This window comes from Sceloporus undulatus, chromosome 3 (assembly GCF_019175285.1).
Source record: "Sceloporus undulatus isolate JIND9_A2432 ecotype Alabama chromosome 3, SceUnd_v1.1, whole genome shotgun sequence".
Taxonomy (NCBI): domain Eukaryota; kingdom Metazoa; phylum Chordata; class Lepidosauria; order Squamata; family Phrynosomatidae; genus Sceloporus; species Sceloporus undulatus.
In genome coordinates this window covers 160,246,629-160,272,751 of record NC_056524.1, presented here as the reverse complement: position 1 = coordinate 160,272,751, position 26,123 = coordinate 160,246,629, and the positions used below count along the sequence as shown (strand labels likewise).

The window sequence follows — 26,123 nt, the reverse complement described above, 5'->3', positions numbered from 1 at the left end:
GTCCATCTAGTTCACTGCTGTCTACTTTGATTGTTTCAGACAACAGGCTGACAACTTGGAGTGGCCTCTCGCTGTTCCAGCCTCAGTCACACCCCATTCAGCGCAGGACCACGGTGACCAGTGGCTGTGGTCCTGAGGCCAGCCGCTGCTGCAGTCCTGTACAGACTGCCATCAAGGAGTGCTTTTATTGCATTCTTTTTGTGGCTGGATTTGGGCTGCATTAACCAGCCTCGGCACAGCATCCAGCCAATTTGGGGACGTATATCATCTTGACACCATGTCCCGATTGGCTTTTGGGCCTTTTAGCACTGAATTATGGTTCCTAATTTATCACTGAATTAGGGTTCCTCTTCCAATCTAATTCAGAGCAATCATAGGAGCAGGCAACAGCAGATGAACACTTTCTTCAGGATGAGCAGAGCCCCTGCTATGGATCAGAGGTAAAAACCCAAGCAGTCTTCCTAGGGAGTACACACATCTACAGATACAAGACAGAAGCACCTGCCTGGGGAATAAGGATTCTTCACAGGTACATGTGAACACTCCTTATGGGTTGACTATTCTTCAAGTAAAACCAATGGCCTGAAGCAATGTTCTTGGTGAGACACTGAAGGCTTAGGCTTAAAATATTTCATTTCTAGGCACAGGATGCTACCTGGAAACATTTGTGCAGCAACTCCCAGACCTTTATTTCCCTTCATCACCTCAGGCCTTTAATCCAGAGGAGTAAAGGAGCGGGGGGGGGGGGTCCTGATATTTCTGTGTGATCTGCACTCCATAGTGACATCAGTATGAGGTCTGACAATAGCCTCTTGTCCTGTATATAGGTTATGCATTAGGACTATCAAATGTTGTAGCACAGACATTTCTGTCAGAATGATCTATAGTTTTTCATGACATACTTCCTGCCTCTCAACAAGGATAGACTATTGAAATTGCTCCACACATTCCTTTGGGGTGTGTGGCAGGGGATGAAGCTCTTCAAGGTCTCCCAACATTAGATATTAGACAGTGGAATAGCTTCTTTTTGGGGGGCACAAATAGCCAACTTTAGGCAAAAAGGGAGGGTTAATGGCTCCAGAGCCCAGGGGCCAAAACATGGCCTTGGGAGCCACATGCAGCCCACATCTCTGTCTCTAGTCTTGAATACTGGAATGTGGAAAGGCAAAAGAGGAATGTTAACTGTGTACTTCACCACTGAAGTAATACATATTGTCATATAAAGGGCCTCCTACTGAAACCATAAATCCAGATTCTGAAATAACTAAAGTAACTGCTTACTACTTTCTCATGCCAACTATATTCAGCTGTGCTGTGCTGCCACTGTCCCACATGTAGATGACTTGTATAGGCACACCAACATTTGAGTTCAGTAATATAGCAGCAGGTACCTAAATACCCTAAAGGCACCAGATCCTGTCTGATCTTGTAAACTAAGTAGGATGAGCACAGGTTGGTACTTGCATGGGAGTCTGCCAACAAATATCAGGTGCTATAGGCTATATTTAGGATGAAGGAACTGGCAAAACCATCTCTGAGTAGTCTTCGCCGAAGAAAAACCTTATTCATGTGGTCACCATTAAGTCAACAGGTGACTTAAAGACCCATACACCTCCGGTGAATGAGGGCTGTTAGATTTCAGGGTCTGGCCCGCAGTCTCCAGTTTTCATGGTAGTTTTCATAGAAGTAGCTGTGATACTTTTTTGCACATACAAATGAGGAAGGAAAGAGGAAGAAAAGAAATGTTGCAGCACCTTTAAATAAAAATCAATATTAAAAGTGCTGCCATATTTCTCTTTCTCTTCTTCCCCCCCCCCCCCCCCCACCATGCATTCATGAATCATTTTCAGGCAGCAGGTGAGGGGACAAATTCTCTCATTCTGATAGGCTTATCTCCAGGCAAGAGGAAACAGTTCTGTTCTTAGTTAGTAGAGCACTAATGTGCTACAATTTGCAAGGATTAGTTGATTCGTTTCAGCAGGTTGCAAAGATTCCCCAGACAGTCTGTATTAATTTAGTTTCCTCTTTCCCTCCTATTGTGGTGCCAGCTCTCAGCCTGTGTTTACTCTGCATCCATCTTCTGGCAAGAAACAACATACCCTCAAAATGGCCCAGTTTGGCAATGACAGCCCCAGTTAATCATTTGTCGTCTCCCTTTTTCAGCTGTTTTTAAAATTTCCCAGTTTTTCTCCCCTCCTTCCATGTTCTCCCTTTGTCCTCAGCTTACTTCAGTTGCTGCAAACTGAGTTCAAAGTGCAAAAGTAGTTTGGACTTAATTCACTGGAGGGGGGGATAGGTACAAGTAGAGTCTCCTCGCTTGTGTGGTCACTCTCATTAATAACTCTGGCCATCTTGACCACACTCTAGACCAGACATGTCCAGGTTTCCACCTGTGCAATATTGGTGGGGATGAAGCAAGTAGGCTAGTTGAAATGTTCCTTGCCCCATCTCCCCAAGTAAGAGAGAAAGAATAATACCCTCATTTCACCTTGATCTGGCAAGAGTACCTTGTGTAAGATTTCTGCCTTGATTTCCAAACAGAAAAATATGGGGGGTGTGTGTGTGTATGTTTGAATGACAAGCAGAGAGCAACTGTGGTTAGTACTGAATACATTAAAGCTTAATGACATTATCAGGATCTGTCCCTAGATCTCAGGTTTTGGCCTGTAAAACATAGGGCCAAAGGATCCTGAACTGGCAACAGTAACTGTGACTGAAATGACCATTTTGCTCGATGTCCATATGAGCAAAAGCTAGGGCTTTCTCCCATGCTGCTGTGAAATATCTGAGGGCTCTCCAGAGTCATATTGCACAATGTCGGGAACAATTCAGAACAAGATTGAAAGAAGGTTTATCACCTTGATCAGAGAAGTGACTGCTTGGCTGCTCTTAAGTATTTGGCCTGCAACTTTCATCACTTGAACAGTTTCCTACGTAAGCAAGGCATTTTTCTGTGTAACGTCTTTGTGACTGGGTTCCTCATACTCTTCTTGATGCAGCATTGGTAAACTACCAGTGAAGGATGTGAGTCTCACGTATTGTACAGATGTAGCAGCATGCCACTACTCCAAACTATAACTAAGTATTTTGAGAAGGAACTGACAGCAAGAAGATAGTAAACTAATACTGACTGACTGGTGTGGAATATCAAAATGTGCCCTAGCTATGAAAGAATAATAACATGGTGTTTTTAACTGTTTAATATAATAAAATGTACTTGCATGTAAGGGAACTGTCAACAGGGAAAAAACAAAGGAATACATTTTCCCACAGTCATCACAGCAGTAAGTTTGACAATATACAATACATTACAAACTACAGACTAATTGTAACTGTCTCAACGATGGGATGGAAACACCATTTTAGACGATAACCAAGTGCATGTTCTATTGCAATGTCAAGAAGAAGAGCACATAGATTGGGGTGGGCAAAGTGTGTCCCCTGGTGGATTTTTTAGACTGCAACTCCCATAATCCTTCACCATTGGCTAGGCTGCCTATGACTGGTAGAAGTTGCAGGCAAAAAAACATCTGTAAGGCCACAGATGCCCACTTCTAACTCTGACATAGATAGAACGGCAAATACATTCTTCAGCATGCCAACTCAGAAGTAAACCTCACTGAATTAAGTGGGTGTTACTTCCAGGAAAATGTGTTTAGGGTTGCAGCGTAACATAATTTTTACACCTATAAGTGGGGTGGAAAAGCTGTTCCCTCCTGATATGGACAGACTGCATCACCTATCTGCCGCTGCCACTATATTAAAGGAGGATAAGTCCAGCAACACCTGGTGGGCCACAGCACCCTGACCAATACCCTAGAGATTATATAATTACCTCTGATCTGGAACTCCAACTATCCTATACAATGTGGCAAGAGTTATTGGCACCTCTTTGAGACTGACAACGTATGCAAGAGGAAACCAAGAATAAAATAAGAGCTTTTCCAAGGAAGCTCTTATCGTTAGAGTCATTGTGCTAATTAACACTGTATCCTGTTTCAGTGGGAAGCCTGTCTTATTTCAGCTAAAACCATTTCCTGATGTTCTCTGTTCATGCAGTGTGATCACTGGTCTAAGGTATAATTTAACAGTCACAAAAGACCCCACGTTTAACATTCAACCAAGCGGCTGAAACTAAGTGACCTTTTCTCTCTCTGCATGCTCATTAGGTGCGAACCAAACAAAGAGTGCAAGCTTATCTTTCGAAAAGGTTGGATCTCAGCTAGGAAATGTGAAAAATGTTTTCATTTTTTTTGTCCTGCACATTTCATTCACTTAAAAACATTGTACACACTCATAATTACATAGACTGGTCTTTTGAACCTGCTGCTGTTGCTTGTGTGGCCCTCATTGTTAGGTAGGGCATAGTTAAGTCATTAAAGCAAAAGAAACAGCCCATAAGCTTGGCCTAGTTGCTGCACACCAACAAAGAAATGGAAAAGATCTCCATGACAGGAGGAAATTAGTCTAATAACACATAAATTCCTAAACTATAATATGGTATTGTTATACCGGAAACTGGCTTTCATAATATGCCAACTGTGTTTCATAACATCCTCACTTACCCAAATTAAGAGGCATCTTATTAAATCTTCCTTTGCTCTGTTCTAGAGAAAATGGAACAGCTCAAGGGGCTACAACTTCTCCTCCAGACTGAAGGGGTTCAAATGCAGGTCCCCATGTGCACCTTGTTCTTTGGTGACTCTCATGTTATTGTCTTCAGGGACTGCCAGCGGTACTACCACTTCCTTTTCTTGGAAGGCTGATACAATTAAATGGAAGTCTTGCCAGTGCCCAGTGACACAAATGGGAATCTTTATAAACTCACTTAATAAATTAGCTTTCTTAGAAGTACTGCGGGCCCTTGGTACCTGGTGAAGTTTGGTTCCAGGAGCCCCTGTGAACACCAAAATCTGTAGATTCTCAAGTCCCATTAAATACAATGGCATAGAAAAACAGTGTCCCTTATATAAAATGGCAAAATCAAGGTTTGCTTTTTGGAATGTATATATATTTAAAATATTCTCAAGCTGTAGATGCTTGAATCCATGGATTAAAGATCCATGGATATGGAGGATTGATTATGTACAGCTATTGTTATGTTAATTCATTCACCACTGTTGCAACTGACCACCACCACTGACAACCCATGGGATGGTTGAAAATCATATGGGGTTTTGTCATCTTTTTTTCTGGCAGTTGTTTTCATAAAAAGAAAGGTAAATAGTTGGACGTATTTTAGGCTGCACAATTCCAGCCGGGCATTCTTTAGAAAATGTAACTAATTTAACTCCCATGAATAAGAATACTAACACTGATCTTATCTGCTAAATACATAGCTAGACTTAACTACATTCATCTTGTTTTATTCACTCACTAGCTTTTGAAAAGAAATGCCGCTGAGTTATTTCAAAGGTGAGAAAGGTGTAGGGTTGGGGGTGGGCAACTTCAGGCCCTCCAGATGTTGCTGCACTGAAGTTCCCATCTGTCCTACCTCAAATAGCTGATGGTAAGGGGTGAGTGGAGCGGTAGGCCACCAACATTTGGAAGGCCACAGGCTGTCCATGCCTAGTGTATGGTTTTAGCTTAGTGAGAAATAAACTGGTTGTGTTTTAAAAACCACCACAAAGAGTCAAAGTCCAACACAAGACACCTAAAATCACTGATTTCAGCACTGGATTATTGGCTTTATCACATGGGGAAAGTGAGGGTTTAAACAGCCAGTAATCCTGTGCAAAATGTGATACCGCATTTAAGATTTTCAGACACATCACTATTAAAGAGGCTATAAAGAGGCAATAAACTGCAACAAATCATTTTCAGGATTTCCCTATGAATGATTTGTTGCTGTTTATTGCCTCTTTACTGCCTCTTTAATAGCGACGTTGTGTGAAAATCTTAAATGTGAAATCGCATTTTACACGGTTTAATGGGCTGATTAAACCCTGGTTTTGCCCTATTTATCCCGGGTAATAAAGTCAATTGTCAAGGGTACATTTGACTACCAGTTCATACGGCCACTTGGATTAGATAAAACCATATCAAATTTCAATAGCAACTGTAGCGCTAGTTTAAGAGCTCTCCAATTTTAAGATTCATATTCCTTTCTGCAGTTGATTGGACCATGCCAGTGATTACAGTCAGAGCCATTGTTTTCTGGGGATGTTGCCAACTGTCTTTACCAAACCAAAGAGTTTCTGTGAAGAATGCAGGTACCAAACAGAGGATAGATTTGGTGAACTGATCCTGGAGATAACACTGTTGAAAGTTCTTCATTCCCACTGTGTACAGGCAGGCAGTCTCACTTGTAAAAAAAAGTTCTTCACCGTTCAGCTGCTAAGAGAGAGCGCATGCCACTTTTTCACCAACTCCTTGGGTTTGTTGATCATTTCATTCCAGTGTTCCAGTTCTTTGCCCCTGGTGTACATGAAGGGCCCAACAACTACACGACCCAGTGGATAAGTTTCTAAGAAAGAGCAGAGAAGGAGCGCATAAGTTTTGTTTTTTTACAGCCAACATTTTTATAATTGTCAATGTGGACATGCAACAGTAGCATGGAGGTGAATGGTCCCGATTCCTAAATCTGTGAGCTGTAGGTCAAAGTTACTAAAGGCACATCACTTTTCTTCCTCCCTGTATCTCATATTCTGAGTAATCTTTGTCCTCCTCCTCCACAGCACTCTGTCTCTCGGTTTGCCAGGGCTGGTCCCACCATTAGGCAGAAAGAGCCAACCACTTCATTTTATAGTATTAACTATATTACTGTAACCCGCCTCGATCCGTAGCGAGAGGTGGGATATAAATAATCATTATTATTACTATTATTCATGTGACAGATGAAGGTGGAAAGAAATAGTGGCAGCTCCCCAACCATTCCTCCTGAGCCCTCTGACCTTAAGCTAGCCTGTTTCCTTCAGGTGAAGCAGAGGTATCTAGCCTGTTGCCATTGCTTAATGAAAGCTTTCACTAGCAACCATATTGGCTTCTTTATGTGGTATTGAGGGAGGAGAGGTGCCTTCTTCTCAGAAGCCAATTTGCAAAGAACACATTATGCCCTTTGCAAAATGTGTACTCTGGGACAGCAGTTCTCACCTTTGCTCCTCCAGATATTCATTTTCTATTGTTTGTTTCGTTTATGTTCAGCCTTTCTCCCAACAAATGAATCAAGGTGGCTTACAGCAAGGTTGAAACAAGATAAAACTAAAATCATCATTATAAAAAAATAATAATCAGCTAACATGTAAAATTGTTTTAGCTATTCTGTTTTAAACTTACATTATAACCTATTTGAGTTGCATTCAGGAGAAAGGCAGAACATAAAACAAGCAAGAAAACAACCCTCCATAATATAAAAGAGTATAAAATAATTCAGAGACATAACTATCAGGATAAAAAAGCACCCTCCCCATTAAAAGCCTCTTTGCAAGACCTGTTAGTGATCAAATGCCTGTTTGCAGAAAAACGTTGTTGTTGTGTGCCTTCAAATAGTTTTGGGACTAATCTATCATGGAGTTTTATTGGCAAGATTTGTTCGGAGGGGATTTGCCTTTGCCTTCCTCTGAGGCTGAGAGAGTGTGACTTGTCCAAAGTCACGCAGTGGGTTTCTATGGCCAAGTAGGGATGTGAACTCTAGTCTCCATAGGCCTAGTCCAGCACCTAAAGCACTATGCCACACTGGCACTCAAAGAGGTCTTCAAAAGGAAAGCAGAACAGGGCCAGTCTAGCTTCAGCTCCAGCCACCATGACCAATGGTTAGGGGTTATGAGATTTGAAAACCAAAACATCTGGAAAGCCAAGATTCACTACGCAAGGAGAAGCTTCTCTTGTTTCATTTCTCTGTAACAGGATGCTGTTAAAGGCATTGAAGAAGGCTTGGGTTTGGTGAACATATTTTGCAAGTCTACAAGCTCCTCACATGATGATACTAAGCCATTTTTGGTGGATGAGGATACAGGAATTCAACTAGCATTATTCAAAATGCTATGACCTCAAAGACTCCCTTACTATAATTTTCTAGAATCCTTGGGCACCTTTTCAATTAAGGTACCCATATTAGCTAGCTACAACATATATATTGGATATTTAAAATATACTGGGAAATTATGGATATATTTAATGTTAATAGTGTGTATGGGGGAGATTAACAATGTTTCATGGTTAGATTTTCCAGCTGTAGTCATCTTGCAAAGGTAGTATCTATGCTATGACTTTAACCTCTGTCCTGAAAAACAGAGCTTAACATGAAAGATCATCCAAAAATGCCAGCAATTTCTTACCTTCTCCCTCAGCTTCCTGCATCACAGAAAGGCTCAGGCTTGTTGTATCCAGCTCCAGTTGGTCAACCTTGAAGCTGAACGTCTCATTGTACAATGGATCAGGGGAACCCACAACAGCTGTAGTCTTTTTGCTTTTGATGAACTGATTATGCTTCATTAGGGAGACTTTGACAAAGACACCTGGAATAAAAGGATGACACTGGAAAACACTTGAGCAAGTTGGAAGCAGAGGAAAACCACCCCAAATTCCTGTGCCTGAATAGACAAATCTGTCCATTTTGGATTCTCATATATTTGTTGCTGTTGTTTTAAAGTTGTTTCAATCCTAAATGTGAAGAAATTTGAGAATTTTAGTAAATTTGCCCCTAGCATAGACTTGTGCATCGCTGTTCTGTTTATAGATATGGTTAAGGGAAGAGAAAAATGGGATTCTTATTTCCTAGAGGAGTCTACCATGCATGGCCCAGTAGCAGTTCCCATCTCATGGGATGGTGGATCTGCTTGGGTTTTAGACTAAACTGTAGAAGAGCTATCGAAGGTGCTAAACCTATTTGGAAGATACCTTGGACTAAAGCCCCAAAGGCATTTCCCATCCTATTACGGTGAAACTCACCAGCCAAAACTGTGTGGGCAATTGCCACTGTGTGGCAACTCTCAAATAATGTTACATGTTCACTAACATTACACAGGACCACATAATGTCAAATACAGATAGATTATTCATCAAATATCGGACTATTTGGAGCCTATGTACAGAATAGTCAGCATTTATATTTACTAAGGAGAATTCTAAACATAAGTTTTGGGATCCAATTTTATTGTACTTCTCATGAGAATTAATATATAACCAGATTTTTAGAGAGAAGAATTATGGACCAAAGTGACTTTTTTTCATTTCTCTGGAACTGAAGCATACATTTGATCCTATCCTGAGAAATAATTTACAGTACATCTGTTTTCCTATATTTGTTCAACTGGTGATTCTTCCAGAGGTGTTACCTTTTTAAACTTCAACTGCCAGAATCCCACAGTCAGCACAGCCAATGAATAAACATGCATATAAATTATGATTATGTAGACAAATCTATCAGCTCTGTATGAGCTTTAGATAACATTATTATGCTGGAAATATTGTATGGTTAATTTCTAAAATTCCAGTCCATATTAGTGCTAGAAAACAAAAACAATTTCTTACCACACTTATCAACAGCTTGTTTTTCTTTCTGGAACTTCAAGCCCTTGGCTCTCAGCACCACGACTGTGAGACGACCCAGATAGCCATTGTAGCTGAGAGAAAACTGGAGGTCACCATGTTCAGATGGCATCTGCGCTGAGGAGGAGAACCTTGGTTGGTTGGTTGCATCATAAAACTATGCTCAACGTTAAGATACACGTTTTTCTTTTCATTCCAATTACTTTAAGAGTACAACTGTGTTCAGCATAGCTAATGATGTTCCAAAGCAGCAGCTAACTATGTGTCTCATCTTTCACACATACTCTACTTCTCTCTATATCGGATATATTGATGTGGAACAATACCCAACACCATGGTTAAGGATGATTTAGGAAAAGAGAGACAGATACATCCCCAGGCATATTTGCAAGGTTTCCAGTGGTGTATATCCCTGGCTGGAAATTGAGCAGCTCTACTGAACAGCATTTCCCACTACTCATCACTATTAGCTATGCTGCCCAAGCCTGCTGGGAGTTGGAGTTTGACAACATTTGGAAGGCTGCACAATTCCCAGTCCTGTGCTAGTCTGTTTGGGGAGGACAAAGGAGGTCCACAGCCTTAGAACTTACAGATTATTGCCCCCCCTTTTCTCTCTCTCTCTCTATATATATATATCACAAATAAAATAATTATCCCAACTGCATTTGGCAGACCATGGCATGGTACATACCACCTGCAAAAAGCAGGCTGGGGCCGCCTCTCTTTGATGTGCAGCATTACCACAGCAACCAAATTGTGTGGTACTACTGTGCAGCAAAAAAGGAGCACCTAGAACAGTGATGGTGAACCTTTTGGAGGCCGAGTGCCCAAACTGCAACCCAAAACCCACTTATTTATTACAAAGTGCCGTGTCCCTCTGAGTTTCTAGTAACAAATTCTGGCAAACTCTGTGCTGGGGCGATGGCACATGTGCCCACAGAGAGGGCTTTGAGTGCCACCTCTGGCACGCATGCCATAGGTTCGCCATCACTGACGTAGAAGTAGCTCCTGTTTGCTGTGCAGCTGCAACTCACCAAAGCGCTGTAGGACAGCATGGTAGTGTCACAGCTGTGCAGCGCCATTTGGACGCTGCACAGCTGTGACATCACCGACATGTGCAACATGTGGGTGGGGCCACGCAATCATGGCAGCCCCCACACGTACTAGAGTTAGGGAGCGCGCAGTTGCTGCGTGCTCCCTAACCCTAAAATCAGTGCCAGCATGGCGCAAAAGGCCGATCTGTACCTCACCCATGGCTTGAAGACCAGAACCAGTCCAGAGAACACCACTTTGAATAGTACTGTACTGCTTTACAGCAAACCTACCTAATTTACACCATTTAGGGTAACTCTGAATTAGAAGGAAGTGATAGTAGAGGAGAGGAAGAAGTAGAGTTGTCCCCATGCCACTGACATTGATCAAATGAGTTAAACATTTAATTCGTCACTGACCTCCAGGTTATCTGCTTCCAAATCTCTCCAAAAAATGACCTTTCCATCAGAAGATAAGCTTTCATTTTTCAGAGGAAACATGACTTGTCCTAGGAGAATGTGCTTCTTCTGTTTGTCAACATGGTAGACACAGAACTTCAGTGTCCTTTGGTGAAGTGCATTACTGGAAATCTACATGGTAAGAAGCAGAACAGTGAAAAGAAATTTAAGTAATCTTCCTGTTTCCACTTCTCTGCACTTAACTGCCTCCTCTCAAAGTGACTTTTCATTAAATTAAAAAGAACCACCAGACTTCCATTATATGTATTTTGTTCAAAACATGTAATTTAGCTGTCTGTTATTAAAACTTCAGGAGTCACTGATTTATATTCAAGAACCTGCGGGGGTCAAAAGTCAAGATGTGACCCTAACCATCCCGTCCATAGTAGTCAAGCAGATGGACACTTAAAACCTCAGTACAACAAAAATGATGGGACAACATACCTCACTACACTAAAAGGCAATTTGCTACTGTGGAAAGCATAATGTTGGACATGTGGCACATTTTACAATTCTGTTGTCTGATATCTTTCCACTGTTCCTTGTGCCTACCACCACCACCACCACCAGTTTTCATTGGCTGTGGCACTTCTTCTCTCTGCATAAAAACAGGCCTAGCCCTGGCTACAACAGCATGCCCACACAATATTCCATTTGCACAAAAGCTTACCTGGAAGACAAAATTCTCATCAAATTGAGGGTTAAGATTTTTCCGCTTGGTCTTGGACTGCAAGTAGCGCCTCTCATCAGGCAGCAGGTAGATTTTCACCAAGAGGTTGCAAGAGCTTGAGGGAGGCTGCAGCTTTCGGGCTTTGATCAAGGAGACAAGGAGCCTTTCTGACTCTTGCTCGTATTCCACAGAGAACCAAAGCCGACCAATGTTCCCCTCGGGGAAGTCTGTCTCACTCTTGTCTTCAGGAAACCTGTAGAGTTCTGGGTTAATGGCTCCCACAAGGTATGCTCCAGCTTTACAGAGAAGAAGAAATCACCCAAATTAATTAAATAAAGTGTGCACCATATTTGTTTGAATGCTGTTGTTGCATTAACAGTAATATGTCTGAATATTTCATACATATATGTTTTTAACCTGATGACTGCAGAACCAAGTGGAAACTTGTACACACAATGAGTCACAGGGGACTCAATGGCCAAAGTAGAACTATTGTGTCACTGCACATCACATCTCAAATATATAACCATGCAATGGAATCATACAATGGAACAGCCATAAATTAAGCAACAGTTGAGAAACTTTTGACCCTCCAGATGGTTTGGACTACAGCTCCCACAATCCTTTCCCATTGGCTATACTGTTTTTGGATTTGAGGAGATGAAGTCCAATCTATATAAAGAGTCACATATTTCTCACCCCTGGATTGAGCTGACAGACATCATGTCATGTACATGTGCACATGCATGAGTGAGCTTGCTTCCCTGCAAATTATGAAACTACATTGAGTTTAGGGTCCATAGAGAAGGCCATCAGCTGCACTTTTGGTACAGCTCTTTGGATTCAAATGGAAAGTGTTACATTTTTCTACATTTTGGATCAACAATATACATCCATCCATGTGGGCTTTACAGCTGTGGGAACATACTCGCAGAACATATTGCAAACTAGTTCAAGGCTTAGGAGAATTGATGGCCTGACACCTGGATATACAAATGCCCTTCCTTTAAGGCAGTGGTTCCCAAACTCTGGTCTTCCAGATAGTTTGGACTTCAGCTCCTGGCATTCCTGACAGTTCACCTAACTGGCTGGGACTTCTGGGAGTTGAAGTCCAAACCATCTGGAGGACTAAAGTTTGGTCACACTGCTTTAAGGCATTAATCCAGACATACTTACTGGAGATCTTCCCACAAGAGCATGTGCAGACAGGAAGATGGCCATGACCAAGAGTAGAAGGAAACACATTGCTCTGTTTTCAGACTCATCTATCTGATCAAGCATAGCCTACTTTTGATAGGCAACAGTTGTCTGATGTCTCCATTAAAAACTTTTCCCATTACTCATTCGTTCTATTGAATTAGAGATACTGGGGATGAATCTAGTAGTTTCTGTATGCAAAGCAGCACTGTACCAGTGAACCGTGGTCTCATTTTTATATGTACAATGATGCATTGAGACATAAATGGTCTAGATTAATCATGCTTAGAACAGACTCACTGAAATCAATGGGCCAGGCCTGTCACGGGACCCTTTCACACAACTCAATTACAGTACTATGATTCCACTTTACTGCCATGGCAATATCCTATGAAATCCTGGGATTTGCAGACTAGGTGGGTGTATTTAGAATTCTGAGCCAAAGAGCTCCTCTAGCACCCGTGACCCAACTACAAATATCAGGACTCCATTCGATGCAGCCATGACAGTTAAAATGGAATCGTAGTACTATAACTATATAGCATGAAAGTGTCCATGGCAACATACAGTCCAACAGAATTCAATGCATCCTAAGCATGAGTGAGTACGTTTGGATCCAACTCATTGACAGTATACTGAATACTTCATTCAGTTTTACTCACCTGCATAACATAACCTACCTAAAGAATGGAAAGAAGATCGAGGTCCAGAATCAGGGGTAACATAGAGGTCACTATCCTCCTGAACATGTTCTCCATTTATCATTTCACCCCAGGCTTGTCTATTAAATTTTGGTGGAACAATGAAAGGGACGCTTCTTGTTCTGTCCAAAGATGATCACCACATTCAGTTGGATCAAGAAAACAAAAGGGTATCAATCAGCCAAAACATACTTCAAAAAGAAACCAGGCAAAGCTAAATACAGTTCTTTAAAATTATATGGACTGAAATGGACAAGATTTAAATACGTGATTAACCCCTTTCTAAAATCAATGGAACTTAAAAGTGCTTTGGGACTGTGGCACATATGGTTTGCTAGAAATTCTCTATGCATCATAATTTCTCACTAGAGAATATGATAAAACTGGGTTGGACAACTACAAAAAAGGCAAGGGAACATCTCCACTTCCTCACCCTCACTCAATTCCAATGAAGTGATATTACATTTGGCCTGAATTGCTAATTTTTGTATTTTTAAAGAGGTGTGTGTGTTGTGAAACAGTGGAGGATGGGGCAAGAGAACCACAAATGCCATGTTTTTCTGGTTTCAGTCCAGGGGATCTGAGGGCTTTGGGAGTCTCCTGAGGTCTTCAGGGCTGCAAAAAGAAGTATCAGAGCTCTATTTTCTCAACCCCTCTGATAAATCATGAAGAAAAGCATTAAACCTATCCAAGAACACTAATGCTGTAGGCCAAAACACCTGGAGAACCACAAGTTTCTTCACTCCTGTTTTGGGGATTTGACAGAGGGATATAAATGTGTACTCATGGTGATGGTGGTGAAGATGGAGACACTGTGGACAGAGGTGGGCCAAGCTATAAAAATCACTGCCCATGGAATGCAATAGTGGAAACATCAGCTCACTGGAAATGGGTTCATTAATAATGTTTGGTTAGTTAGTATAGGAGCTCTACAAAGAGTTATTCCTGTAATGCATGAAGATGCCTACTAATGTTCTGTTCTCTTCTCTTCCAGGATTTAGATGTACAGGAAGTAATCACCATTTACCTTGCCTTTGGAGGATGAGGTGATGATGAAGAAGATGATAGGTTAACATCTGGCTTCTGCCGAACAGGGGAGGCAGGTTCTGTAAGTTCTTCATAGGATGCCTTGAGATAGACTTTCTTCCAAAAGAGGTACACTGCTATCCCAATAAGGACCAGCAGAAGAATTCCTCCCACTACACCTCCCACTACAGCTGCTACCTGTTCTGATTACATAAAAACACATAGATATAATGAAATGTTCATGAACAAAACATCCATGAATACTTCACATGTGAGGAAAGACCTTTGGACTCTGGAACCATTCTTGGCCTTGTGAGAGCATGAAGAGTTTTGGAAAATGGTTGGTTGCCTATTGGGTGAGATGTTCTGGGAGTTGTACTTTTATTTTATTTTTAAAGTTACATATCTAGGTTTTCCATTTGCACCCTGTTTCATCAATACAATTCAGTTCTTCTTGACCAGCCCTTTCCTCTATGGCTTCTAACTCATGTCCTGTGGCTGAATGAATGGAGCCTTCTTTCTTTTCTGCTGTAATCGTGGTTTAAAAGTCTTGTGTGGTCATCTACAAAGAGGCTGTACCATTGTAGCACTGTATCTGGAGGGCCGCCTAAGGACCTCACTTTCTCTCATAGGGGCAACTCTTTGAAAATGTGTGATGGTGGTGGATGGGGGCAGATGGGGTTGCTCAAGCAGCCGCCACTGCTACCATTGGACCTGAAACTTGTTTGAGCCATATCAGGGGATGCATCTACCACCAGAGGATCTGCATTGTTTCAGATGTTCGTCTCAATGGCAAAGAAGGGGTGGCACCTTTACCTGAATCAACACTCCCTCAAGACCAACCTGGTGGCCTTCCAAAGCAAGCATCTCGAAAAATGCTGGAAGAAAATGACTCTGACATTGTCACTTTTCTTCTCCTGAGTAATTTTAACAACTTTGCCTGATATAGAAGATGGTGAGCTTGGTGATCATGGTATCACCAAAGTATGTATTTTGGATATTGTTGTAAAGAAGTACTGTATATGCCACCCTTTAATGACAATCCTTACCTACACCTAACACACAAAAATTGTTAAATGAAGAGTTTAAAATTTCCCCATTGAGGAAAGCTCAGAAGTTGGGGGCACCACTAGTATTATTGCACTCCATCTGCCCTGATTTGGCAGGGAGAACCCTCTTAATTCTCTGCTCTTCCATTTTGTCCGCTGTCTTTTAACTGTCCCAGTTTCTCTCTCTTTTCCCTCCCCTTTCTTTCTTCATCCACAGCTTACTTCATTTGCTGCAAACTTAGTTCAAAGTTCAAAACTCAGCAGGAGAGAGAATAACGATAATAATGTGTATTTATAATGACCTTTTCACCAAATGGTGGAACATTAGACTTATATAATCAAAAACATAGCAATAAAACACAACACTAAAAATAAAATCCTCACTTGCCCACCAGTTGTTAGCCATCTCAGCAACCTTAGGCACACTCAGCAGATTAATCCAGTGTAACAAAGAAGTAGATCTTCAACTCTTTACAAAAATGGACAAGATTGTTCTCCAGGCGGATGTACAAAGGAAGACTGTTCCACAAAGGAGAGGCCCGATCTTGAAAGGCTCACAGCCTTGACAGAGCCATATACATTGGTGGAACAGCCAATAATCCTTTGCCTGTAGATCATAAATCCCTAGATAGTACACACCATGCTAGCCAAGCTGCCAGATACTGAGTGAAGTTAAAGCTCAGGGTCTTAAATACTAGGATCACAAGCTTGTAATGAGCCCTGGCCTGAATTTGTAGCCAATGGAGGGATCTATGAGGAGAAGAGGTATGTTAGTATTAAGGGAGATTTTAAAAGAACCCGAACAGTACTGTTCAGGATTAAAACAAGAGGAATAAGATATCAAGGAGGCAAACCTGCCAGTAGGCTATTACAGTAATCCAGGCATGAATTATTTGAATCAAAGCTCTGTAAGATCTGAATGTCATCTGTGTTGATGCAACATTGGAAACCCACTTCTGAAATAAGAAATCCAAGGAGAAGCATATATAACGAGAAAAGGACCCAATACATTGGGATGTCGGTATCTATGGGGGATCCATTCTGGACCACCACCACCACCCCGTGGATACCAAAATCTGCAGATCCTCAAGTGATGTTGCCCCCAGTGGCAGCACATGCACATGGTTGTGCCACTATTAGGGACAACAGGACCTCAGGTAAAGTCCTGTTGTCCCTAATGGCAGTGTGGCTGCATGCATGTGTCACAACTGGGGACAACAGAGGCTGTTCCTAATGGCAGTGTGACTATGTGTACATGCTGCCATTAGGGACAACACAAGCTTGCCATCTGCAGATGCTCAAATCTGCAGACAGCAAGTCAACGGATACCGAAATCCCACTGTAGTAATTTTTGAGGCACCCCTACAGTTATAGGGAAAGAAGAGATGAGCGGGGATAATCTTGCCCTCTCTAAGCTCAGTACATACATTCCAGAGTTTCTCTGTTTAAAACAGATTTTTGTATCATCTTCTTCATTAATAACCTTTGCCTTTTGTTCCCTGGGTACACCTGTTTGACCACACTGATGTGGCTCATTCAAATGTGTCCCAGTTTTCATCTGTGAAATGTTGGAGTGTTTGATGAGGCCTGAATACTCTAAAGGCACCAGATCTCATCTGATGTTGGAAGGATAGCAGGATCAGCTCTGATTATTACTTTATTGAGAGACTACCAACAAACAACAGGTGCTATAGGCTATTCTTCAGAGGAAGGAACTGGCAAAAACATCTCTGAGTATTCCTTGCTTAAGAAAATCAGGGGGGCATCATAAGCTGATTTGAAGACAAATGCACATATATATGGTATCAGATCTAAAAGTGTTCCCTGATCAGTGACTCCAGTCCTTAACAGTTAAACCTGCCCTTTCCAATCGCAGTCTTGAGTTCACTTTCCAGAACAAGATATGTGACATAATGACAGAGGCTGATACACACATGCAGTGGACAGAGCCTCACAACAGACAGAAACAGACCAAGATCTGAAAGGGAAACACGTTGTGGGTGCAACTGTTATTGCCTTCTTTTATTGCTTTTCATCCTAGACACCAAAGTGCCATTTTTGAAAGGAGGCAGGGCTTGAAATTTCTGTCTTCATAGATCCTCTCTCTAGAACATCTCAAGGAAGCAAGATGGAAACCTGTGACTCGAACAATAGCACTTCTCTTTCCTGGCATGATTTTTTTTTACCATCTTTGTCTGATAAAGAAAGTCTGATTAATTTTGTTTTGGTTGACTTTCGAAAGGTATGACCACAATGTGTACTTCTGATTTTTCAGATATGAGTATACACAGACCAAGAAGACATATATATTGCGTGGCATTTGATGCTGTCATGATCCTCACAAATATATTTTCCTCTTGTTTCATGTATGAGCCTCAAGTGGCTGGGTGGGCAGGAGCTGTGGGTGGTGGGGGAGTGGGCACATTTACAGAGTCTGAGATATTGGGCATCAAGTTATGCCATAGATGTGATTCATTTCCTTTTCTTCTCTCCCTGAGACAAGGAGTCTAACTGGGAAACATGCATACACATTACCAATCGAAGCAGAACACATTCAGAATTAAAGAATGCACATGTTTCCTGGTCTAGAAAGATCTGTGGCTCCTCCATAGCAGTGTTCCTGCCTTAGAATCAGGTAAGTGCCTTGTCTACAGAGCCACAACTCAGGCTGAAGATATGTATAGCATCAAGACCCTTCTAATATTCCTATACCTGGTGAAATTCTCTGATGCACATAATGTGGCAGAGGTAGGGCATGTGTACAGGGGGAGATTCCAACCCAGGGGTGATTCTGTCCTTGTTAAGGCTGTTTTCCACACTACTGGCATGGGCTAGTTTTCTATAGAACTGGTGGCTAGAAAACTGCTGGACAACTTAACTCCTGCGAGTTAGACATATTAATCTCATGTTATCAACAGAAAAATGTTGCAATGTATATGATGCATAATTGTGTCATAATCTGGTATGTCTGACCAAAAAGAAGCAAATACAGCTCCATTTTCTCACCATTCAGGCAATCAATGACCTTTTCATGTTAGCCATATTTCAAATACAAGCTAATTTCATTTCCTTTCTCACTTTGCAGAACTCTGGTCTTAATGTCACTCTGGCTAGAAGGAGGCATTTCCTGATTTTCAGTATTTTTCCAGCTTTAATGGGCTCTTTAAACAATAACACTTCCAGAAACAAGCACACGCTGAAAAACATCAGGAAGCATTAGCAACCAATTGACTTAAATAAAATATGATCACTTTACAGCTATTAGCAACATGGTTCAGAGACAGTGACTGTTATTAGAAAACATTCAACAGTTGGTTTAAGGTGCAAGGGTTTTTTCCGTTTGTTCCACTGATGCAGTCCCACCCACCAGCCTTGTATTTCTACTGCATCCCACTCTTATTAAAATGCTACTAACGTGTAGTGATATGTTACATTTTTGTAAAGAAAATGAATCATTTCATTTACTCAGTCATTTGCTTCATCATAACAACTGTTTAACACACTATAGGTGTCTATCTGTTTTACTCCAGTTTCTGCTGTCACTTCCTCTAAAGACCTCTGGAAACTGTTGTTTGCATATGATATACCCCAGTTTACTAGGGGCATTCCCTATTCCTAATAAATAATCATCCCTACTTTAGTTTTGCAAGGATTATTAAAGTGGGGATTAGTAAAATATTGATAGGACATTTTGCTAGAGATACTGTTCTTTCACACTCAGAATCCTCTTCCCAGTGCAAGTTTTATTTCAGCATCTTTCGCTGTGTATGTATGCGCCTTCAAGTCACCTGTTGACTTATGGTGACCTCGTCAATTTCATGGGGTTTTCATATGCAAGGAATACTCAGAGGTGGCTATGCCAGTTTCTTTCTCTGAAGAATAGCCTACAGCAGTGATGGAGAACCTTTTCCAGATCGAGTGCCCAAACTGCAACCCAGACCCCACTTATTTATTGCAAAGTGCCACGTCCCTCTGACTTTCTAGTAAGAAACTCTGGCAAACTCTGTGCTAGGGCGACAGCATGTGTGCCCACAGAGAGGGATCTGAGTGCCACCTCTGGCATGCGTGCCATAGGTTCGCCATCACTGGCCTACAGCATCTGGTATTGTTGGCAGTCTCCCATCCATGTACTAACCAAGGCTGAATCTGCTTAGCATCCAAGATCAGGGCCGTAGATTATAAGGGACTTCAAATACATGATACCCATGGCATAACCTGTCTCCTGGCATAATACACTTTTTCAGGAGTAAGCATAGTGGAGTGGTTTGGCTGTTGGACCAGGACCCTGGAGACTAGAGTTTGAAATCTACTAGGGACTAAAATTTGGGGCAAAGTCACAGTCTCTCAGGCTCAAAGGAGAGCAAGGTCAAACCCCCTGTGAATAAATTTGCTAAGAAGAAAACCCACAATAGGTTCTCCTTAGGATCACCATCAGTTGGAAATGACTTGAAGGCACACCAGCAACAACAAACAACATGTCTACAGGGCCTTTCAACTTTGTTCATAAGCAGGGCCATGTCTTAATCCTAACCTGCTTTATCTCTTATAGTTAAATCCTCTGAGTAGATCTAGCTGCATCTCACATATTACATACACATGTAAAAAGCATGTACAATAATTAGAAATGTTATGCAGAGAGGAGGATGGAATCTTTAAATGGCTAAATAGTAAAAATAATAATAAAATAAATAAAACATTTATTTATATACCGCGTTTTTGTTAAAACAATCAAGAGGCGTACAATGTTAAAATAATACAGTACATCGTATATACTCATGTAGGCTGCCATCATTGACTTATCTGGGCTGCTCTGGATGCCACAACTTTGACTATTTAAAAGCTTACAAAACAGGCTCTTCTTTCTTCAGGCTTGATGGCCATCTGCATCTATCCCGCTTCATCAACCTGGGAAGCATAGTGGTGGGAGGTTGTAGGGGTGGGAAGATAGGTGGGGCAGCAAAAGGGAAGTGGTTGTAGCAGCGAAATACATTGGGTCTCCTCCTCATTACAGAGTGTTGGACCCTCCTCCTGCTTCATGCCATGGTTGCCAGATGGTCATGATCTGAGGAAGTACATAGATACCCAGGAGGAAAGATTGATGGAGAGTGGCAAACAACGTTGTTGTTTTTTCTTGTTGCAGAGATTTGCATGTGTGGGATTTTGTGGCCCTGACAATCAAGTAACTGATTAACTGTTGATTTGCCTTCTGTGCAATTTAAATTCCAACAATTATGCATAAATGTGAATCTCTACATAAAAAAGTGTACCACACATATTTTGTGACACTTGTATATATAAGCAATACCCTGGATCTTTTCAGTGTCTAGCAAAAACTAGTAACATTAAACAGAAACTCTTCTTACAGCTGGTGAAGTTCATTCAAGCTGCTGCTTATAGATTAGAGAACAATTATTATTTTAGCGGCATATCTCTTTGTCTAAAGAACAAATTACCTTCTTAGCTTTTTAAGCAGAGAAAATAAGATGAGCTACTACAGAATAAACGGATATGGTACTGCCATTGGTACTAGAATTAGCAGGGCCACTTTTATTCTTATCATCAATGCAAAGATGTAACATGGAAAACTGGCACTAGTATTACTTTCCCAGAGTCACCAAATTCCTCTTATGGAACTACAGTCGCAGGACTCCTTAGAGATTAGGATTGTCTATTCAGTCTCGAGAATTTTTGTTTATCTTATGTGTGTGGATTTTATTTCTGTTTTAAACTTAACATTTTGAAGAAAAAGAAAAGAAAATCCATTATCTCCTTTAAAATAAAAGTGCACTGAAATAGGTTGCTTGTGTGTTTCATACAGCAGCTTGGAAAAGAAACTTTTTCAATTAGGTCTCCCAGAATCCCCTAGTCAGCATAGCCTTGTGTCCAAAAAGGACAATTTCTAGGTTATGGTTTAACCTCATCCTACATTTGGTTCTGTAGCAGTAAAATTGGTTTGCAGCAGCTTGCCACACTCTCTCAGCCTCAAGGGAAAGCAATGGCCAAAACCTCTGAACAATCCTACCAAGAAAACCCCAAAATAGGATCGCCTTACAGTCACCATAAGTCAGAAGACTCGAAGGCACATTGATCTCCCAAACACTCACAGTTCAGATTGGGTGACCACAGAGACCAAAGAAATGCATGCTTACATGCCATGAAAAGAGAAATATTTTTCAACCCAGTTTCAGATCCATGGTCAGTTTTAAGTCTGTTATCTAGATATACCCCTAACACAGTGGTCCTCAGACTGTGGGTAGGACCTCCAGAGGGGGCACAAGACTTGAGACCTGATTCCCCACTGCTCCCCTCAAATCTTTTCTGACCTGGAGGGAAAGGAAAGGCAAGGAGGCTGGAGGCTACTGTCTGGGGAGGGAGCTATCTCCTTATAAAAGTTATAAAATATGAATATACATAATATATGAACCAAATATGCACATCAAAGAAACAAATATTTTTATACATATACCACATGGGGGAGCAATGCCTGCATGTAGATTTAAAGAAGAGTTTCAAGGTTAAAAGTCTGAGAATCGCTACTCTAGGCACTCAGTTATTCACACTATTAAGAGAAAACAAGGCAAAATGCTTCAATATAAAATAACTGGATCAAAAGGAAGCATTTCATGTATTTCACTGTCAGCATCATAATACAATGACATCTTCCATTCAAATGGCACCGTCTAGCCACCAACTGATGTCCCCTCATTGGTACTAATAAAAGGAAGAAACAGGTATGTTTAAAATATTCTGCAATCGTCCCTAAGGCAGATTGAAAGGTAATTTTAAAAAAAACATCTCAAGTTAAATACATCTTGCTTGTTTAAAAACAATCCAAACCAACAAAGGTAATTATACACAATCAAGAGCCTACACCTAAAGAATATAAGTAATCAACAGATATAAACTAAGTTGCTGACACCTTATAAGCAGCAAAGGTTATTTTCCTCAGATACTCCAGAGCTAGGAAAGACAACTGAAACACATAGCCTAAACATGTACAACCCTGATCCAAAGTAATTTACGCAGAGGTAAACTGATTCCAATAGTAATTTGCTTCCTAGATGAGGTCTTTAAGGTTGCAGTCTCTCCTTTCACTGTAGATTTGTAATACTTAACCCCCATTTCATAATTAGAGACCATCATCAATACCTCCCATTTTAAAAATAAGGAAACGCAGGACGGATTGCAGAAATTTGGCCTCGGTGAATCAACTGGATTTTACTCTTTCAGATACTATCTCAATCCATTATCATATCGCCAACAATTAAGGTCAGATAGTGCAAAACCAAAGGTATGGATTTCAGTCAGTCTCAAAAGAAAAGGCCACACACTCTTCTTAGGATAATCTAATGTCGCAAACTGCTGTGGCTTCAGAGTTATATAGGTGAAATATAATCAAATGTAAGAAGCAACATAAATATCCTAAAATACCATATAGTGTCTCAGTTTAGAAGCAAAGCAAGGTCAGCCCTGAATGATTAGCATTTGGAAAGAGACCATCAATGAATACCAGGCTATGGCGCGTTACAACCACCCAAAAGGGTGGTCTGCCGCCACCCTTGTTTGCTGCGCGAAGGAGCCATACGGAAAAACCACGCGCTCCTCCGCACAGCAAAAAGAACCTGCAAAAAGGCAGCTTTCTTCTGCAGCGCGGTTATGACACCGCAAGGCCAATGGCACCCTTGCGGCGTCACAACTGTGCTGTGATATGCGGATGCTGCCGTCCGTCAGTCAAAATGGCGGTGCCCATCTGTATAGGGCGCCGCCATTTTGACAACCTTGTCACATGCGAGGGGTGCCTAAAAAGTGCGCCCCTCACACATGACGATGGCGCCTCTATGGGCCTGTTTATAACACGCCTATATTTCAAAGGAAGGAACTGGCAAAACCACTTCTGAGCCTACCTTGCTAACAAAACCCTATGAAATTCATGAGGTCACCAAAAGTTCAATAGGCAACTTGAAGCAATAGACACAGAGAGATTTATGTGCGGGGTTGTGTATTCCTACTACAATTCCTACCTAAAATTGATTTATATGTTCACAGTTCACCAAACACTCTCCTCCTTTTATTTTTGGTCATTCCAGATCCTGCGTAACTTAATGCCAGATAACAGCAGTAATTTGGAGATTTAGGGAAATGGGGAGGGGAAAGTCCAGTAGATGATGGCTATTCCCACGTCAGCAGGAACAAAATATGCGTCAAGGAGAAAGTATGAATTGCATTAGAATATGAAATAACCTATACAGGTCTATTTTATTTTCTTATAAGTAATAAAACCTCTTTCCCCATATGTTCCCAGGCTGACTTTACATATGAAAACAAAAATATGAATGCAGTTGATTAAAAGCCAGCAAAGATTGGTGCTGCTGAATTCCAATGTCTCTTTTTCCAGCCTTCTCTAACTTGATATGCTGCCAACATCCCTGGGCAGCATCGCCTATGCGCTGGCTGAGGATGAGGGAAACCACCAATGTTCAGCACCTCCCATTCTAATGAAGGCTCTGACTGCAGCAATCCCGAGATCAGAGCATGTGAGATGCATCACTGTAGAAAGAGGTCTGCTTAGGCTTCCCTGTCATTGTGGCATCTGGGTGAAACATGTGGGTGTTACAGCTGGGTGAGCAGGTGCAAAGGATGATGCCAAGATACATGGCCAGTAGTAGCAGCAGAAAGAGAGGATATCACCAGTGCAGCTTTTCCGTATCCCTGGAATTGCCTCCTTGATATTAGTGGATTGCGCCTTCCCTCATTGTTTTTAAACCTCAGTTGAAAACCTCCTTATTCTCCAAAGTTTTTAAATTTTAATTTAATATTGTTTATCACTTGAGTTTGATCATATGTGTTTTGTCAGTTTGTCTTTATTATATTGCACTGGTTTGTCAGTGTTTTCTGGATAATTCATTTTACAATTGAATTGTATTTGTTTTATATGTGTAGAATTCCTTTCTTACCTGCCCCTCCAACCCCACACCTTATATCATACGTGTTTGGCACAGCTGGCTGTCTTTTGTTTTATTTTGCAAATACCATGTACATTGATGCCATTAATAAATACAATCATCATCTGCTCAGATTCCTGTTTCTCACACGTATGAGGAGTCCTTTTTTTCCTACCATCAAAATCATTCAAACACACACAGAAATTATTAGGATTTACAATGACAGCATGAAATAGTGGTTTTGAGGTGGAACTATGACCAGAGCCCAGGTTCAAATCCCAACTGGGCCATGAAACCCACCCTTGGCAAGTCACAATGCTCTCAACATCCAGGAGAAGGCAATGACAAATCTCCTCTGAACAAAACTTGGCAAGAAAACTCCATGATAGGTTTGCCTTAGGTCGTCATAAGTCAGAAATGACTTGAAGCCATACAACACAAACAATCTGTGCCCACAGAGATCTGAGCATTTTACAACCAATAGTTTGTTTCAAGAATATGCAAAAAATATCATATAAAACTATAATGAATCAACCAGTGGCATAAACATTGCATTAAGAATCAAAAACTGGCATGTTACATTCCTCCCCAATACATAAGGGGGGGGGGGGGGCATTGAAGGTGGCAAATGTGGTGGTGGAGGGAACCATTTAGTAGACATCAGCCCATGGCCATATTGAGGAATTTTATGAGTTGTAGGTTCAAGAAAAATAACTTTCTCATGCACATGTGTGTTACCCAATGGCATTCTCCATGAATAGAGAGATTAGGATGATGAAAAGAGAGTGATGTTTACTAGCACAGGACATTACAGATCTCACCTGACACACCCCCTCCAAACCCCCACTGTCAAAACCCAAGGTCTCTTTGAGTTGGCTCCAGGGAAGAAAGAGAAATTCCACTCGCATCCTCTCCCCAGACAAAATTCAGACTCTGTGCGAAATTACAAGTATTGCTACTTACCACGACATGAGCCCAGAAGAATATAAAAATGGCACTGTCCTGGCATGCTAGTTCTGGTCTCAGTCCCATCCTGCCACCTGATATTCCACCATGCTCCTTCTCTGCACTTCTTAAGCTGCTGTTTCTTTCTTTGTGCCGGTTCTCTGGCGCTGTCACATCTGGGGTTGGCAATGAAAGTGATAATATCCAAGGTTTTCCTTAGCTCACACACCTCAGGTGGCTGTGGTAACTTTTTCCCACATGGTCTGGTGCGTCTCAGATTAGAGCAAAGCAGGTAGTAAGAACCTGAGTGACGCTGCCTCAGTCCACTTGCTCACTCTTCCTTCGGATGCTGAATAACCAGCTCCTCCTCCTGGCCACAGGCAAGCGCCTAGATATTTCAAGGCGCTGCTGGAAACCTGCCAATTCCAGCAGTCTAGGAAAGGAACAGTGTCAGGGCCCTTGCTAGCAACCACCTTTTTCCTTCCTTCCTTTCTGGAAAAAAAGCACTTGAGGTTGTCTTCAGAGAGATTTATACTTGCCTGCCTGGCCTTTGTTTTGAAATACACTTTACAGCAGTGCTGCTTGAGTACTGGATATGTGGGACGACTGGCATT

At 41.4% G+C, this 26,123-nt stretch overlaps 1 protein-coding gene across 2 annotated transcripts; it reads right to left on the bottom strand.

The window, feature by feature from the left end:
- Positions 1-5,881: 5,881 nt before the first annotated feature.
- On the bottom strand, positions 5,882-15,034 carry LOC121926414 (synaptotagmin-15-like). Of its 2 annotated transcripts, XM_042459387.1 has the most exons (7): positions 14,575-15,034; positions 13,527-13,669; positions 11,650-11,945; positions 10,941-11,111; positions 9,472-9,601; positions 8,277-8,456; positions 5,882-6,466 (listed from the first exon to the last, which is right to left on the bottom strand). In XM_042459387.1, exons 2-7 carry the CDS (start codon positions 13,609-13,611, stop codon positions 6,330-6,332), a joined length of 999 nt encoding a protein of 332 aa, XP_042315321.1. In that variant the 5' UTR covers positions 13,612-13,669; positions 14,575-15,034; the 3' UTR covers positions 5,882-6,329. The 2 variants fall into 2 exon arrangements, with proteins under 2 accessions (XP_042315321.1, XP_042315322.1); XM_042459388.1 differs by lacking the exon at positions 14,575-15,034 and having other exon boundaries at positions 13,527-13,672.
- Positions 15,035-26,123: the final 11,089 nt, after the last annotated feature.